Source organism: Octopus sinensis, linkage group LG14 (assembly GCF_006345805.1).
Source record: "Octopus sinensis linkage group LG14, ASM634580v1, whole genome shotgun sequence".
Lineage (NCBI taxonomy): Eukaryota > Metazoa > Mollusca > Cephalopoda > Octopoda > Octopodidae > Octopus > Octopus sinensis.
In genome coordinates, this window is record NC_043010.1 from 17,397,481 (window position 1) to 17,414,343 (window position 16,863).

The 16,863-nt window shown below is 37.3% G+C and overlaps 1 protein-coding gene across 2 annotated transcripts in view; it reads left to right on the top strand.

The window, feature by feature from the left end:
- The window catches only part of LOC115218807 (hexokinase-2), a 93,497-nt gene that overhangs the window by 3,317 nt on the left and 73,317 nt on the right, over positions 1-16,863 (top strand). The window contains exons 1-2 of one of the 2 annotated variants that reach the window (XM_029788745.2): positions 9,638-9,788; positions 9,927-10,067. In XM_029788745.2, coding sequence (XP_029644605.1) covers positions 10,008-10,067 — 60 coding nt within the window. In that variant the 5' untranslated portion in view covers positions 9,638-9,788; positions 9,927-10,007. Of the gene's footprint in view, positions 1-9,637; positions 9,789-9,926; positions 10,068-16,863 lie in introns of those variants that run through there. The other variant, XM_036508695.1, reaches the window with a different exon arrangement.

Here is a 16,863-nt window from a genome sequence, read left to right on the forward strand (position 1 = left end):
GACGTTCAATAAGTAATGCCCCTGACCCACTTGCAGTTGTTTGATCTAGCTGAAATTTTGCATGTGCAATTATTTATATCTCTATATATATTAAGTGGCCAATTACAGCTCTCAACTAATTGTGGTTTCTGATTTACAGGTGTTTGAACTGAGTCAAGTGTGAAATGGAGCCTGTTGAGTGTCAAGCAGTGATCCGGTTTTTGTATTTGAAAGGACGCACACCACGGGAGGCTTTTGATGAAATGAAAGTAACTTATGGTGATGGTGCCCCATCATATGACCTTGTAAAACGCTGGCATTGTGAATTCAAACATGGTCGGAACTCTGTGATTACAGCTCCCAGATCTGGTCCCCCCCTTCTGCCATTGATGAGGCATCTGTCCGTCAAGTTGAGGCTGCCATTTTGGAAGATCGACGCATAACTATTCACCAAATAGCCCATGAGGTCAAGAATAGTACTGGGTCTGTGGAAACTATCATTCATGTCCATTTGCATATGCAAAAGGTGTCTGCCAGATGGATTCCCAGGTTGCTCACACCTTTCCAGAAGCAAGAATGCGTTGAGTGCTCGAGGATGAATTTGGAGATGTGCCAAGAAGATGAATCAAAATTTTTCAAAAGACTGATTACACAGGATGAAACTGGGTCCATCACTATGATCCAGAGACCAAAGCCCAGTCAATGCAGTGGAAGCACCGTGACTCACCTCCTCCAAAGGAGGCAAAGATGCAGCCCTCCGCTGGCAAGGTCATGCTCACACTCTTCTGGGACCAGGACGGAGTAGTGATGACAGATTTCCTGGGAAAGGTACCACAATTACAGGAGCCTATTATGCTTCACTTTTGAGGAAATTAAGAGAAGCTATCAAAATCAAGAGGCGGGGCAAGATCATCAAAGGCATCCTCCTCCTGCAGGACAACGCTCCGGTCCACGACTCGCGTGTCGCCAGATCAGAAGCACGGGCGTGTGGTTATGAACTCCTGCCCCATCTCTCCTGACCTTGCACCCTCTGATTTTCACTTCTTCCCAGCCATGAAGTTGTTTTTGAAAGGAAAGCGTTTCCCAGATGATACAGCCTTGATTTCTGAAGTCACGTCGTGGTTGGAGGACCAAACTGGGGTCTTCTACAAAAACAGTCTCCAGAGCTGCATCAAACGATGGGAGAAATGCGTAACTATGTCACTATAAGAAAAAAATTTATAACATTCTTCTGACATAATGACTCAAATATATATTTTTTAACCTTTTAAAACAAGCCTTCTGTAGTTTTTTCACTTTTTACTATTTTCTATTTATTCAACCGCGTGCTTTCACACCAACTTTCTCACCTATATATATATATATATATATATATATATTTACATATCAACAATTGAGGGTAAAATTAATTAGTTATTAATCAATTTCACCAAGTAGTGTTCAGTATGTAAAAGGACCATTTAAGGCGAATTTAAAATATTACATTATATAATTAGGTCTTAGTAAAATAAATTACTTTGCCACATACTGAACTTTCTAGAAATAGCAGCCAAAAAGTTTCTTAGCCATTTCCACTACTTTAAGAAAATTCTCTCAGATAATGTTTATTTATGAGTAAACATTATCTGAGAGAAATTTTCTTAAAGTAGTGGAAATGGCTAAGAAACTTTTTGGCTGCTATTTCTAGAAAGTTCAGTATGTGGCAAAGTAATTTATTTTACTAAGCCCTAATTATATAATGTATAATTTTTATATATATTTACATATATTTATATTTATATATATATATATTTAAATGTATATATAATATATATATATAGATATATATATATATATATATATATATAATTATATATATATATAATGTAATAAAATAAAAATATATGCATACATACAAACATATATGTACGTACTACATCTACATGTATATATACATGCATATATAAATAAATATACGTAAGTACAGGTGTTCTTACCCGTTTTACCCCGCTGCTTGGAATTTTATTTTAATTCTCTCGCAGGAAGGCTTAGTTGACGATGTGTCCTGTCTTGTCTTCGAAACACGCCTGAGTTAACTAGCGACAGCTGATGATGGTGGATTTTTCCTTGTGTAGCATGTCCTGTACTTGTTTTCTTGTTGTAAAATTTTTGTTTTACCCGTTTCTACGTCTTGTTGTGGTGTCCTGTGCTTACGTATATTTATTTATATATGCATGTATATATACATGTAGATGTAGGTACGTACATATATGTTTGTATGTATGCATATATTTTTATTTATTACATTATTGTCTGACAGCACCTCACGTCAGGTTCGTTTCGATTTATCGGTTCGTTCCACTTCTTGTCTCCATTTAATTTTTATATATATATATATATATAATATTTACATATCACATATTATTTTCTTTCATATATTGCTTTCAACTACTCCTGTAGTTTCATCTGACATACACACACACACACACACATATATATACATATATATATATATATATATATATATATATATATATAGATATATTATATATATATATATATGCATATACATATATAATCATACATAGCATGATTGGTATTCAGAAGACTTGAAGTGGCAGGTAACGCTATGTAAGTGCTATGGAAGGACTGTAGTTAAAAACTGTTGGTACAATAATGATACAAGTGAAGAGTCTAATGCAGGTCTTGTACGAGCATCTATATTTCCCTTCTTAAATGTCCTATAAATTCCACACATTCTTGGCTTTCTTGTCTCATTTTATCTAACATATAGATGCTTGTACAAAACCTGCATTAGACTCCTCACTTTTATCATTATCGTACCAAGAGTTTAACTACAGTCCTTCCGTAGCACTTACATAGCGTTACCTGCCACCTTGGGTCTTCTGAATACCAATCATACTATGTATGATTATATATGTATATGCATGTGTCTCTCTATATAACTACGTGTTTCTATAGATAATACACAAATGTAAATAGACATATTTCATCATCATCATTATCGTTTAATGTCCGCTTTCCATGCTAGCATGGGTTGGATGATTTGACTGAGGGTTGGCGAGCCAGATGGCTGCACCAGGCTCCAATCTTGATCTGGCAGAGTTTTGACTGCTGGATGCCCTTCCTAACGCCAACCACTCCGAGAGTGTAGTGGGTGCTTTTTATATTATTATTATGATATATATTCTTTTTTTTTATTTGTTTCAATCATTTGACTGCGGTCATGCTGGAGCACTGCCTTCAGTCAAGCAAATCGGCCCCTGGACTTATTCGTTGTATGCCTAGTACTTAATCTATTGGTATCTTTTGCCAAACTGCTAAGTTACAGGAACGTAAACACACCAGCATCAGTTGTCAAGTGATGGCAGTGGGGACAAACACAGACACACAAACATACATACATGTATATAATATATATATATATACGACAGGCTTCTTTCAGTTTCTGTCTACCAAATTCATTCACAAGGCTTTGGTCGGCCTGAGGCTATGGTAAAAGACACTTGCCCAAGGTGCCATACAGTGGGACTGAATCCAGGACCATGTTGCTGGTAGGCAAGCTACTTACCACACAGCTACTCCCACCTGGAAAGTCTGAGTTTCCTAACAATAGAGTTTTGTTTCATGGGGGGGTTTTCCATGTTATTTCGCATGCTTTCAACGAATGCAACATCGAAATCATCTGTAGACAGCTCCTTCCTCCCCAAAAGAAAGATTTGGCTGCTTTTTTGTGCATGCCCTATACCACATAACAGGTATTTCTGGTCCTTTATCGCAAATAGCTGTTATGTGGTAGCAGGGCATGCTAGAAATAGCAGCCAAATCTTTGGAGCTGAGATACGTTAAATGCACTTGAAAATATTTTTGTAATTACATTCCATTGGGGTAATCTTTCACTTTAACTCTCAGAACGGTCATCCAAATCAGATGGTTTTGTTCGTTAATCACCATAAAATTTTTTTATCTATTTACTTTTGTTTTAAAGTGAAAGATGTATGAATGTGCATATGAAATGCAGTGTGTGTGTGCCACTTACACATACATGTTCATTCACTCACTCTCTCTTTCTCTCTCACACACACACATGTACACATACATACAAAAAAGATGTACACATCTTTTTTGGTGTATGTATACATGACAACACACCCCTTCACTCACTCTCTTCCTCTCTCTCTCTCATGTCCGTTTCATATACACGTACGTACATCTTTCACTTTAAAACAAAAGTAAATAAATAAACATTTTTACGGAAATTAATGACTTGAAAATTATTTTAAAAAACACAAAAATATTGTCTGTTTAAAGAAGGCTAAAATATAAATACTTGCTGTACAAACAACTTACAATTTTGAAATCACTTTCAGTTAAAAATATTTCTAAATGATTAAGATATTGTATACATCAAGAAGTTGTTTTTTTTCTTAGTGTTGATTGACATGCTATGACATTCATTATTTGTGTGTGTATTCTGTATGTGTCTTGATGTCATGGAAGCCATGTTTTTTTTCTTCAAGAAATAGCAAACAAAAATTGCATTTACTCATTTTCATTAATAACTAGAGGTCCAAATGTCACAAAAATTTGTACTGCACTGCTGAAGGTTAGTATGAAAGTAAATATGTAAAAAAAAAATAAGATAAAATTTACTATTTCTGAGATATCTCAGGTACACACAAACAACCCTAGAATTTTAGTATTATTAAGATATGCACACACACACAGACACACATGAAGCACCTAGTTCACTCTTAAGTTGTTTGTGTTAGGATCCAGCTATAGTACCATATCAAAGCAGACATAGAATCTGGTGCATCCCTCTGGCTTGTCTCATCTTGTCGGGCTGCTCAACCCATGCGAGCGTGGAAAAGGGACATTAAATGAGGATGATAATAACCCAATGATGAAGACCCGTCAAGCCAACTGAAATTGTAGACGTGGCTGATACTGGTGTCACATAACTGGCACCTGTGCCGGTGGCATGTAAAAAAGCACCTTTTGAGCATTGGGCCTCATGGAGGCAAACTGGCTGATGCTGGTGGCACGTGAAAAGCTCCTTTCAAGTGTTGGGCCTCATGGAGGCAATGACTGAGACCTTTGGCATTATGTCATGCTTGAGAAGAAGACCCATCAAACCGAGCGAAATTGCAGTTGTGGTAGATACTGGTGGCATATAAAAACCACCCATTCCATTCTTGGAGTGGTTGGTGTTAGGAAGGGCACCCAGCCATAAAAAGCATACCAAATCAGACCGGAGTCTGGTGCAGCCTTCCAGCTTGCCAGCCCCGGTCAATGCATTCAGTCCATGCCAGCATGGACAATGGACACTAAATGATGATGATGATGATGATATATCTAGTCTGGTATTTATGCTATTGGCAAAATGCAAAATGACTAATATAAAAAGTACCAATTTTCAAAGAAGTATTGGGATTGGTTTGTTTGGTCAAAATGCTTTGAGGCGGTGCTCCAGTATGGGCAGAGTCCAATGACTAAAACAAATAGAAAATAAAAGATAAGATATATGTGGGTGGATTTTAAAAATGACGGGCTGACTATGAAGGAGTGATGATAAAGCTGTGAAATCTTGCTTGCATTAATTTCAACTCTTCTTATTAATAACTGCATTGTTTCTTTCCAGCTAAACTGACTTCTGACTGTTTAAAGAAGACTTCAAAAGTATCTAATAATGACTTCACTTGAAAATGGATAAAATTTGGCGTCGTGGTGTTATCTAGTGCCTGCAGAAAGAGGGTTTAGTCCCCAAGGACATTTATGCTGATACTCCAGCTTTATCAACAGTGCAAAAATGAGCAGCAGAATTTAGGAGGGGAAGGGAGAGACTCTTGAAGATGACCCAAAGTCTGGACATCCAGTAATTGCCACCACTGAGGAAAACATCGATTGTATTCACCACATGGATAACATGATTGACTAGAAATCTAATAACTAACGCTATTAGATCATACTGTGAAAGAGTTGAGAGTATTCTGCACAGTGAACTTGGCATGACAAGGTTTCTGTTTGTTTGGTGCCACATCTTCTCGCACCTGATTAATATTGCTCCAGGCTGATCACATCACAGAAAAATCTGACACCAAGGCAGATCCAGCTGGTTTCTTTGAATGTTTCAAAAGCCAGCACAAGTGTTGCCTTCATCACTTTGAGCTGGAGACAAAGAGATAATCCATGCAGTGGAAACATTCCTCCTTGCCAGCTCCAAAGAAGGCCAAGGTCATTTCATCTGCAGGGAAGTTGATGGCTTCAGTCTTTTAAGATGCAAAAGGCGTTGTGTTTATTGACTATTTTCAAAAGGGCCAAACCCTCAATGGAAAGTACTGTGCCAACTTGCTGAGGCAGTTATGAAAATTTCAAGACCAAAGGCCTCGGGAAACTGATGGAATCTTGTTTCATCAGGGTAATGTTCCAGCACACAAGTCCTTGCTTGCAATGGCTACTGAGCTTAGCTTGTGGCTTTGAACTGGTTGATCACCAACCCAATTCTCTTGATTTGGCCCCATCTGACTATCATCTGTTCCCCAACATGAAAAACCGTTTGGCTGGGAACAAATATTGCAGTGATGATGATGTCATATCTGCTGCTGTTGAATTTTTTTGACCAATAAGATGAAGGCTTCTTCAACAATAGGGTCCAAGCACTGCAACACCGATGGGAGAAGTGTGTGGACCACAAGGGGGGGGACTATCATCATCATCGTTTAACATCTGTTTTCCATGCTAGCATGGGTTGGACGGTTCGACTGGGGTCTGGGAAGCCAGGAGGCTGCACCAGGCTCCAGTCTGATCTGGCATGTTTCTACAGCTGGATGCCCTTCCTAATGCCAACCACTCTGTGAGTGTAGTGAGTGCTTTTTACATGCCACCGGCACAGGGGCCAGAGGAGGCTGGCAGCAACCACGATCAGTTGGTGCTGTTTATGTGCCACCGGCATGGAAGCCAGTCAAAGTGGCACTGGCATTGGCCACGTTCGGACTGTGCTTTTTACGTGCCACCGACACGGGTATCACAACTACAATTTCCATTTGATTTTTATTTTGATGTTGATGTACTTGACTCAATAGGTCTCCTCAAGCACAGCAGGTTGCCCTATGATCTAAGGTAAGCATAGCAGGCCGTCCTGCAATCCAAGGTACTTTGAATGGGCTGGGGCTGGTTATGAGAAGCTGGTGTAGGTTACAGCCATGAACTCGCTTTATTTGTCGGGTCTTCGCAGTCAAATAACACCCAGAAAAATAAACCTTGTTTGATCACATCCCATGAGAGTATCTTGTTCAGCCTATGAACTTTTCAGCTGATCCTCATCTGATATGATATGTGGCTTAACAGCCCTCACCGTTTGTTTTTACTGTTTGGTTCTCACTGTCCTGTTTTTGTTACCACTTTAACCCTCTGCAAAAAGGGAATATGTTTTATTGAAATTAATTACAAAATCCTTCAGATTATGTAGATTACGATTAGATTGCTATATAATATGGTGGGGCGGGGGAGAAAAATATATAGAAAATGCAACTTAGAAATCTAAAAAAATTATTTGGTTTTTCAAGATTCTTTATGGGAATTCGTGTGTTGAAGCATATTTTATCGTGTCTGGGAAGAGTCATTCTGTTTAAATGCCCTATTAATTAACACACTCACCGGTTCTATTTCCATTCATTTACTTATTTATTCAATTTTGTTTTTCTAAAATTTTCTTGCAGCATCTTCAATAGTTGCTGATTCTCAACAACTACTGAAGAGGTTGCAAGAAACAACGAAAATTTTAAAATAAAACAAAAATTAAATAAGCAAATGAGTGGAAACTGAATCTGTGAGTGTTGGCATTAACACAGAACGACTCTCCCCAGAAATGAAAAAAATTTGGTAATATGTGTGCGCGCCGCCATTCTTTTTTTTTTTTTTTTTCACATTGATATTCCGAGACAGTCGTAATGAATCCCACCTGAAAGGTATTTGGAGAAAATTTCGTTCAAAAAATATCCATTTTATGAAAGTTATGAGGAAACAAAGTCGAACGCGGGTCACACTTGAGTAGGTATGCTTAATATAAATATAGATCATACAGGTCAGACGTAGCTGTGTGGTAAGAAGTTAGCTTCCCAACATGATTCCGGGTTCAGTCCCACTGTGTAGCATTGAGCGAGTGTATACTACTATGGTCGCGGGCCAACCAAAGGTATGTAGGTAGATTAGACGGAAACTGAAAGCTGCCTATTGCGCGCGCGTGCCTCTCTGTGTGTGTGTGTGTGTGTTACGTTTCTGTAACATAGCAGTTCGGCAAAAGCGATCGATAGAATAAATATCAGGTTTAAAAAGATATCGTGTTGTCAATTCATTCGACTAAAAATTATTCAACGGGGTGCCCCAGCATGACCGCAGTCTAAAGATAAACAGTATGATATATATATATATATTGCCTACGATATATATTATAAATATATCATTATACACGCACACATAAATAATGACTAATCGTAAAAAATGAAAATGAAAATATTATTCGGAAATTGTGACATTCCTATCGATTATATCAACTTCACCTTTTCGTGTTTCCAAAATACATTATTGCACGTACGCACTTTGTCCAGCTGTCTGTCCTTATAACTAATATTTATCATTGCACTTGAATATAAAGGAGTGTAGGAGTGTTTCTCTTTTGATCAGTCATTAAAAAAAACAAACTTTGTCGACGAGGTTAGTATTTTTTTTTTTTACTTTGAATTGAAGTTGTGTAAGAAAATACCAGATACAATAGGGTTTCCGGAGAAATAAAAATCAAAATCAAAAAGGAAATATATTCAATTGTAGAACTAATAAATACCTAAACAGAGAAAATATTAAAAAAAAAACAAACCCGCCGTACCTCAGCAGTTTCGTTTTACGAAGGCTACAACTGCCTTGAAGCACTTCCCTCCGTCTGCCACGCAAGCAATTAATACGTTCAAAGAATTATTCCAATTGTATTTCTCTATGGTCTATAGTCTACTTTCTATAGTCGTTTTTCCTATTGTATTCATTTATTTTTTGCTCTCCATTTGTTATTACGTCGTATTTTTTTTTAAGGATTAATTCGCCACTCATTATCATCAAAGTAACTTTGTAAGCAAGTCTATTTTTCTAAGCTGGTTCGAACTTCAATTATCGATAATTATACGAACAATAAATATTTGTGAGAACATTGTTTATTACCTGAACACAGGACACACGCAACAACATGGACATAACACAAAGAAATTTGATTGAAGGGATAATTGGGTGTGCGGCAAATGAAAAAAAGAAAGGGGGAAAAAAAGTAATTTTAACTATTTTTATTTTAGTGTGGAAAATACTTCCTCATTTACATAGCAACCATCTACACCGAACTTATTTCAATACCGACAAAATGTCTATTAAAGATGCTTATTGTGTCTACATTTAGGTGACCCAAGACATTTTTTGTACCTTCGTCCTGTGTAAGTGTTAAAACTCAGCGATCGTCATTGATAAAAAATAAACCCATTTAGTATTGGTAGTTAGTTCATCCTTCTTTTTCTCCTGGCCATGCATGTATAATTTATGAGCGGCTAGCCGTTGAAGCTGCGCTCTGATTGGCTGAAAGCTGCCCCACCTGCGTCTTTATTGGTTAAGACCATGGAGCCAAGAAACACACCGACTGCTGCTGCTGCTGGCGGAGAGGGCTTTCATCTTTCAGTCCCGGATCTTCCTGAAACTAAAACCCTGCTCACTAACACTTGGACGCAATTCTGCAGAAATGAACTGAATACCATATTATCTCTCTCTTAAACAAGGTGGGTATTAATTGTTATTAATGAATAATATGAAAGTGGTAAACAAATTGTTTTATATATTCATTGATGTTTGCTTATTATTAGAATTACTTTAAAAATTATTGTTAACATTGTTTTTTTACTATTATTGGATTCCAGAAAATTAAAAAGAAAGTTAATTTAAAGTGAAAGAGTGGACAGAAACGAATCTAAGCGCCAAATTGATTCATTCGGTGGACCATGCATCAACCTGCCACCTCTAGAGGATGTTCGTCCCCTCGATCAGTCGATGAATCATCTGTAACTAAATTCATATTTTTCTCTCTACTTCTTAACTCTAATATATATTTGATTTTTTAGTTTGTTGTTCTTTCACCAAAAAAAAAAAGAAAAAGAAAACTGTCATTGTTAACACTATTTTTTTTTTCCTTCTCATTTCTGATGTAATTTCAATTGATTAAATATTCCTTTTGGCTCATTATATTAAATGTATAAGCTAGCACTTTACTGTATTTTGTTCATGCAGATAACATCCCCGGGAACATTTTCCACAGTAATCACACGTGTTTAAAGGTAGATCTAATATTGAATGTGTGTGTGTATGTATATATATATATAAATATATAAAATTATGTTCAGTTTATAATGAGGCTTTTATAATTCAACTAATTAAAGCCCGTATAATTAATATATTACGTGGCTAGACTATATTGAAACGTAAAACCAAGTTTATTATTGTTTAATGCAATGAAGCTTTCTCCTCTTAAACTGTTTTATATATCTATTGAAAACTTAAAAGAAATGAAATCTTAGTTTCCCTCCTAACCTCTACCTGTCAGACAAACCAGAGAAGCTCACCTATTTAATCTAAAATTTCTCGATTGATTTATCGATTTCTGTCATATAACTCGCATATAACTTTTCTCATTCTCTCTCTCATCTCATTTAAACACGTTTCATTCATCTCTACCATAATTTCTTTTACAAATAATTAAATATGCGTGTGTGTGTAAAAGTGATTTTATCTAATTGTAGATTTAGAAACAAGAACCCTAACAATCTTGAGACCGCATTAATTATTTCTTTAAGCCGGAGTGTTAATGAATTTGTTAAATTATTAACTGGACAAAGCAACAAATTATTGTTTGAAAAGAGATTTCGTTTATGTTGGATTATGATGACCAATTATCCTGAAATTAGATCGGAATTTTCCTAAAGGTTTATTCATTCATTGAGGCAAAATAGGGAAGCCTTAAGTGTGTGCGTGTAATATACATATTTATAAGTAGTTGAGTCGTAGTGACCAATGGTTTCATGTACACCGGACATAGTAAACGAATCCGGACTAGTCACTTATCAGAATTTTGTTAATTTCTATTTAAAGAATCAGACTTTAAAAATATTAAAAAAAAATTTTTTTTTGATGTAACATCGGTCTATGACCGTCTTAGCCATGTTTGTGTGTGTGTTGTAAAGTTAATAAAAAGTTTAAATTTTATTTAAGGTATTTTTCCGACATCGGTAAAAGTATTTTTGTCTGTAAACCGAGAAAATTGGTTTCAAGTTTTCGGAATCGCTAATTTCTAAATATTTGTGGAAATACTTTATCTCACAAATGTCAGTGCAGATCGATATGAAATTTCATCATCAATATCCGTTGATGATTGACAGATATCTACTATGTAACGGAAGCATATTCACTTAAAGTTTGGATATTCACTCGTTATTTGACGCTTTGTTTTCATTGCTCAATATAAATATCAGCTGTTATAATATTGAAAATGGGATTGTGTTGTGAAGTTTAAAGCTGGGCCCTGGACAGGGAAAAAAAATCTATCAAATGCTGTTACCTACTTGTTGGAACAGTTTTAAGTGGCAACGTATGTAGGAATGGTAATCGCAGAGAATTTATGACAATAGTTACACTGAAAAGATGCTTCTCTTTTTTTCTCCAGTCTTCAGCTGATAACACTATTCTCTCCTGATGTGAATGGACGTTCATTGTATCATCAGCCGCCAGTTTCATTAACGGCTGACGTTCAATGTCAGCTTGACCATTTCTTTCCCAGCCCTACCACTCCAATGGAGGGACGGGTGGCAGTCCTCCATGTGGTCCCTCGACATGCTAGAAATAGGAGTTAAATCTCTCAGATTACACACCACTGTCTAAAGAAAAAACAATTTGATCATGATGGGGTCGGTGGGTTAAATGAATTGTCATGGTTTTGAATCCTACATATTCCTCTAGTTTGTCTGTGTCTGTCTATCTATCTGTCTTTCTTTCTGTCTATCTATCTATCTACTTGTCTTTCTGTCTGTCTGTCTATCTACTTGTCTTTCTGTCTGTCTGTCTATCTACTTGTCTTTCTGTCTGTCTATCTACTTGTCTTTCTGTCTATCTATCTATCTATCTATCTATCTGTCTCTCTGTCTCTCTCTCTCTGTCTGTCTGTCTCTCTCTTTCTCTCAATCTATAGCTAATTATTTCTGTGTCTACCTATATAAAGAAGAGACTTCTGATTTTTTTTCTTCTTATATGCAATGTTTTGAACATCGGAGATTCAGAATCTAAAACAAAATATCTAAATCTGAATGTCTTCCAAGACTAACAATAATACTAACGCGGTGTGTCCTGTAATAACGTGGCATCCGGATTAACCATTTTGATGCCGATGAGAGAATAATCTGGCCACCGACTTCGGTTTCCATTTTCTATTAAATAATTAAAGCATTGTAGTCGTTTCGTGAATCCTCTCAGTGTAATATTATAGCACCAATAATACAGACTCTTTCTGGGTATATTATGAAAAAATCCGGATCAACCGGCGGCACGGTGTCCTCATATTTTGTCGAAACACGTGAGTCAGTATTATCTTGTGGCAGACTTGTCGCTAACTACATGTTTTAAAATCATATTGTTGGGTCTTCTTCACTTCATGCTTTTTCATAATTTTTTTTATCGTGTCCACTAATGAGATTGCTTTCATTAATTATAGAAAGTGAAATCATTTGTACTATTACTACATCCATTATATTAATTACTGAAAAAAGGGGCGAGCTGGCAGGCTCGTTAGCACGCCGGACTAAAATGCTTAGCGGCATTTCGTCCGTCGTTGCATTCCGAGTTCAAATTCCGTTAAGGTCGATTTTGCCTTTCCATCCTTTCGGAGTTGATGAAATTTGTACCAGTTGTACACTAGGGGCCGATATAATCGGCTAAACCCTTCCATCCCTCCCTTAAAAAATTCAGGCTTATAGTTGTAATGTTTATATTGACCTCTGATGTGGTGAGCTGGCGAAATCGCTTTGTGCGTCGGATAAAATCGTTAATAGCATTTTTTTTCTTCTGGTTCTTTACGTTCGAAATTCAAATGTTGCTACGATCGAATCTTGCTGAGATCAAATCTTTACCTTTTATTCTTTTGTTGTGGATGATATCAACCGACTCGCTCCACCCCCCTAAAATTGCTGCCTTTGTGCCAAAAGTTGAAATTATGGATCTTTTCAGTTTGAATGGCAGTTTTTAACATAATTTCTAGGTAACTAAAAAATTTTAAACTTCGTATACTGGTAGAATGTGTTTATAAAACATCTTTTTCTCTTGGCTTTATTGAGAAAATTCTATAGTTTGTAAGATATTTGTTGTTTTTTTTCCTTCAATTTCTGCAATTTCAACCGATCACTGCCGTCTATTGAGGTAAAAAAACATTCTGTGCCGTATGAATATGTCCCTCGTTTAAGAAACAGATTGGGTTTATTTACATTTGTGAAGAAAAACAGATAGCCTTCCTCCCACCCCTAACCCTAACACAGATTGAAATGCAATAGATCGATACTAGGGTCATATTTATGGGTGACAATTTCATATGACACCGCTAGAAAAAACTGCCGTTCAAACCGAAAAGTTCCAAAATTATTGTAATTTTTGTTGTCTTGTGTAGGTCATTATGCCAATAACAACAAAATTTATTTCAACACACAAATTCACATTGAGAATCAGGCAAACTAAATATGAAAACGAAACTATTATAATTATTATTTTTGAAAAACTTTGCGAAAAAACTTGGTAGGAAAAACTGATCTCTGAAAGTGAAAACAATTTTAAAACCGTTTAAGGAAAAGTGTATAAGATGGCTGAATGTTTGAGAAGGCATGATCTGGAATTTTGTATGTTCTTCTACATCCTTTGAGGTTTTTGGGATTAAATTATTATGGCTAGATGGTCCTTCATCTTATGATTGCAGCATCATTTGGGATTGCTCAACAATGTGAGTTGTTTTAGGACAACACATTTTTTAGTAAAATATTCCTGAACCTATTTCATTGTTGTCTTTGGATTTGCAGGAATGACAGATTGAGTTTCGCTCAACAGGAATAAAAGAAGAATTTCTTTTTAATATTAAAATATGACTATTGTAATTGATTTACAAACCTTGGCTGTAACAATCTGTAGTCTTGTGTGTGTGTGGCAAGTAAGGTGTATACACATAAATATATAACTAGCATTTTGTTGGTTACAAGTGGCTGAGCACTCCACAGACACGTGTACCCCTAATGGTAGATCTCAGGGAGATTCTGCGTAACACAGAATGTGACGTGGCCAGCCCTTTCGAGCTACAGGTACAACTTATGTTTGCCAGCTGAGTGGACTGGAGCAATGTGAAATAAAGTTTCTTGCTCAAGGACATAGTGTGCTGCCAGTTTTCGAGTCACGACCTTTATGACCATGGGCCAAATATCCTAATTGCCTAGCCATGTGCTTTCACATAAATATATACATACGTATATGTGTGTATATAGATAACACATATCTGTGTGTACAAGCAAGAATATGTACATATTTCATCATCCTCCTTTTAAATCTACTTCCCATGCTATCAGAGTTTAAATGAGTCATCACAGTTCAAGTTGTTCCTTATTTGCAGCCACTGGTCCAGTAAACTGGTGTTCTTAGCCATCCTTTGCTTTGGTTTCTATGATCGGATGCCCTTCCTATTGCCAACCACTTACTCTTTACTTGTTTCAGTCATTTGACTGCGGCCGTGCTGGAGCACCGCCTTTTAGTCAAGCAAATCGACCCCAGGACTTATTCTTTGTAAGCCTAGTACTTATTCTATCCGTCTCTTTTGCTGAACCGCTAAGTTACGGGGATGTAAACACACCAGCATCAGTTGTCAAGTGATGTTGGCGGGGGGACGGGGACAAACACATACATATATGACAGGCTTCTTTCAGTTTCCGTCTACCAAATCCACTCACAAGGCTTTGGTCGGCCCGAGGCTATAGTAGAAGACACTTGCCCAAGGTGCCACGCGGTGGGACTGAACCTGGAACCATGTGGTTGGTAAGGAAGCTACTTACCACACAGCCACTGTGCCTATCTTCACAAAGAGTTCTGGATGAATTTTCTTGTGTCTCCAATGCTAGAGTTTGAAGGGGTGTCACAACCTCATTTGGCAACCACTCTTCAGAATGTATTGAGCACATTTTTTTCTTCTACCAGCATTGGAGAGGTAGTCTTGATCATCATTCATCTAACGAGGGAGTGTGGCAGGTACTGTGTTAACATCAGCACAGGAGGAGGTGGTGTGCCTTGTACACAGTAAATGTAGAGAGAACTTTGTAACCTGAGGTTGACGAGACAAATAGGAGAGGAAGCAATGACATCAGAAATGCAATAAATAGTTAAGTGTAGAGAGTACAATATAACGTAGAATGTAAATTTGTTCAGGTGTCCAAAGAAGGGAACAGAAGAGGAAGTAATGACGTCAAGATTAGAGTGGGTGTGAAGAAAGGTAAGAGTGGGTGATGGGTGGCAGTAGAGGTGGCCCAAAGGTGAGGAAGTGTGCTGGCTGGTTAGTGCATTGGGTGGGTAAGGGTGGTCTAAAGCAGCCTTTTATGTGTAGACATAATCAAGGATGAGGGGTTGTGGTCAGCACAGATGGTGAAGAGAGTGATAAGGAACAGGGTAAGAAACAGATGGGGTGGGGTGGGGTCAAGAATGCAAGGTGAAGAGGTAGCAAAAATATCTCCGCTTCTAAACACTACTTTTGTGTCAGGGTATGTTTTACTGTAAGTGGTCAGATCTTCATAATTCTGCCTATTGCCAGTCCAGTTGTTTGTCAGTTGAGTTGCATTATCTTCAGGTCAGTCTTCACTTTGTTTCAAGTGGGTCCACATCAAAATCTACCAACTTGGAGTAGTCTATACTCTAGTGTCAGCTGTTGTTCTCTATATGTATCCCATGCCAATACTACTACTACAATCTTCTCTCTCTTACACTGCACTTGATTTCTCGTTTACCCAGTCTTTCTCTTAACCCATTAGCATTAACCATCCATTGGAGCACACTTGCCTCGTTTCTTACTAATCTTTACACTTAAGGCCACACCTCACTATCATGCTGCATCATGGTTTCCACACAAGCATCATACAATCTCACCTTCACTTTGAAGGAGAAGCTCTTTGTTTTCTGCAGGGGTAGTAATATACTCCTGCTCGCTTTTTTAACCCTTTCATACTATGATTACTCTACTTTCTAAACAACTATCTCTCCTTCTAATTATGCTGTCACCTAGGTAACAAAAGCTATCAACTATTGACCCTGCCGGGCATTTAAGTGTCTATTTCCAGTGGTCTCTTGGTGCATATTGTTCCAGTGTATCTGTCACATACAAGTTTAGCTTCTCTGTCTGTGATTCTTTTGTATGACAGCATAAGGAGCTTATACTTAGCCTTTTCTGCTTGTCAAGCTAGGCCATTTCCATAACAATACTGGGATCCTGTCTTCTTTAATCTTTACTAAATTGATTCTGAGTCTCTTCACTCTGACTTTGGTTTGGAATTTTCACATTGGATTCAGATATGGAAAAAAAATCTACATCCTTAGCATACAGAAGTTCCCATTAGACAGCTGGTCTATGAATTTGGAGTGGAATATGAGTTGAATGTGTTTTCTGGGCAGTAAAGATGAATTGTAGGCAGAGATGGAGAAATCTGCATCTCTCCCAATGCTTTCAAACATCTTCCTTGTGCTTTGCTGTTGATATTGACTTGTTAGGAAACAGGAGAGCAGAACTCCGGGAGCTCACCACCA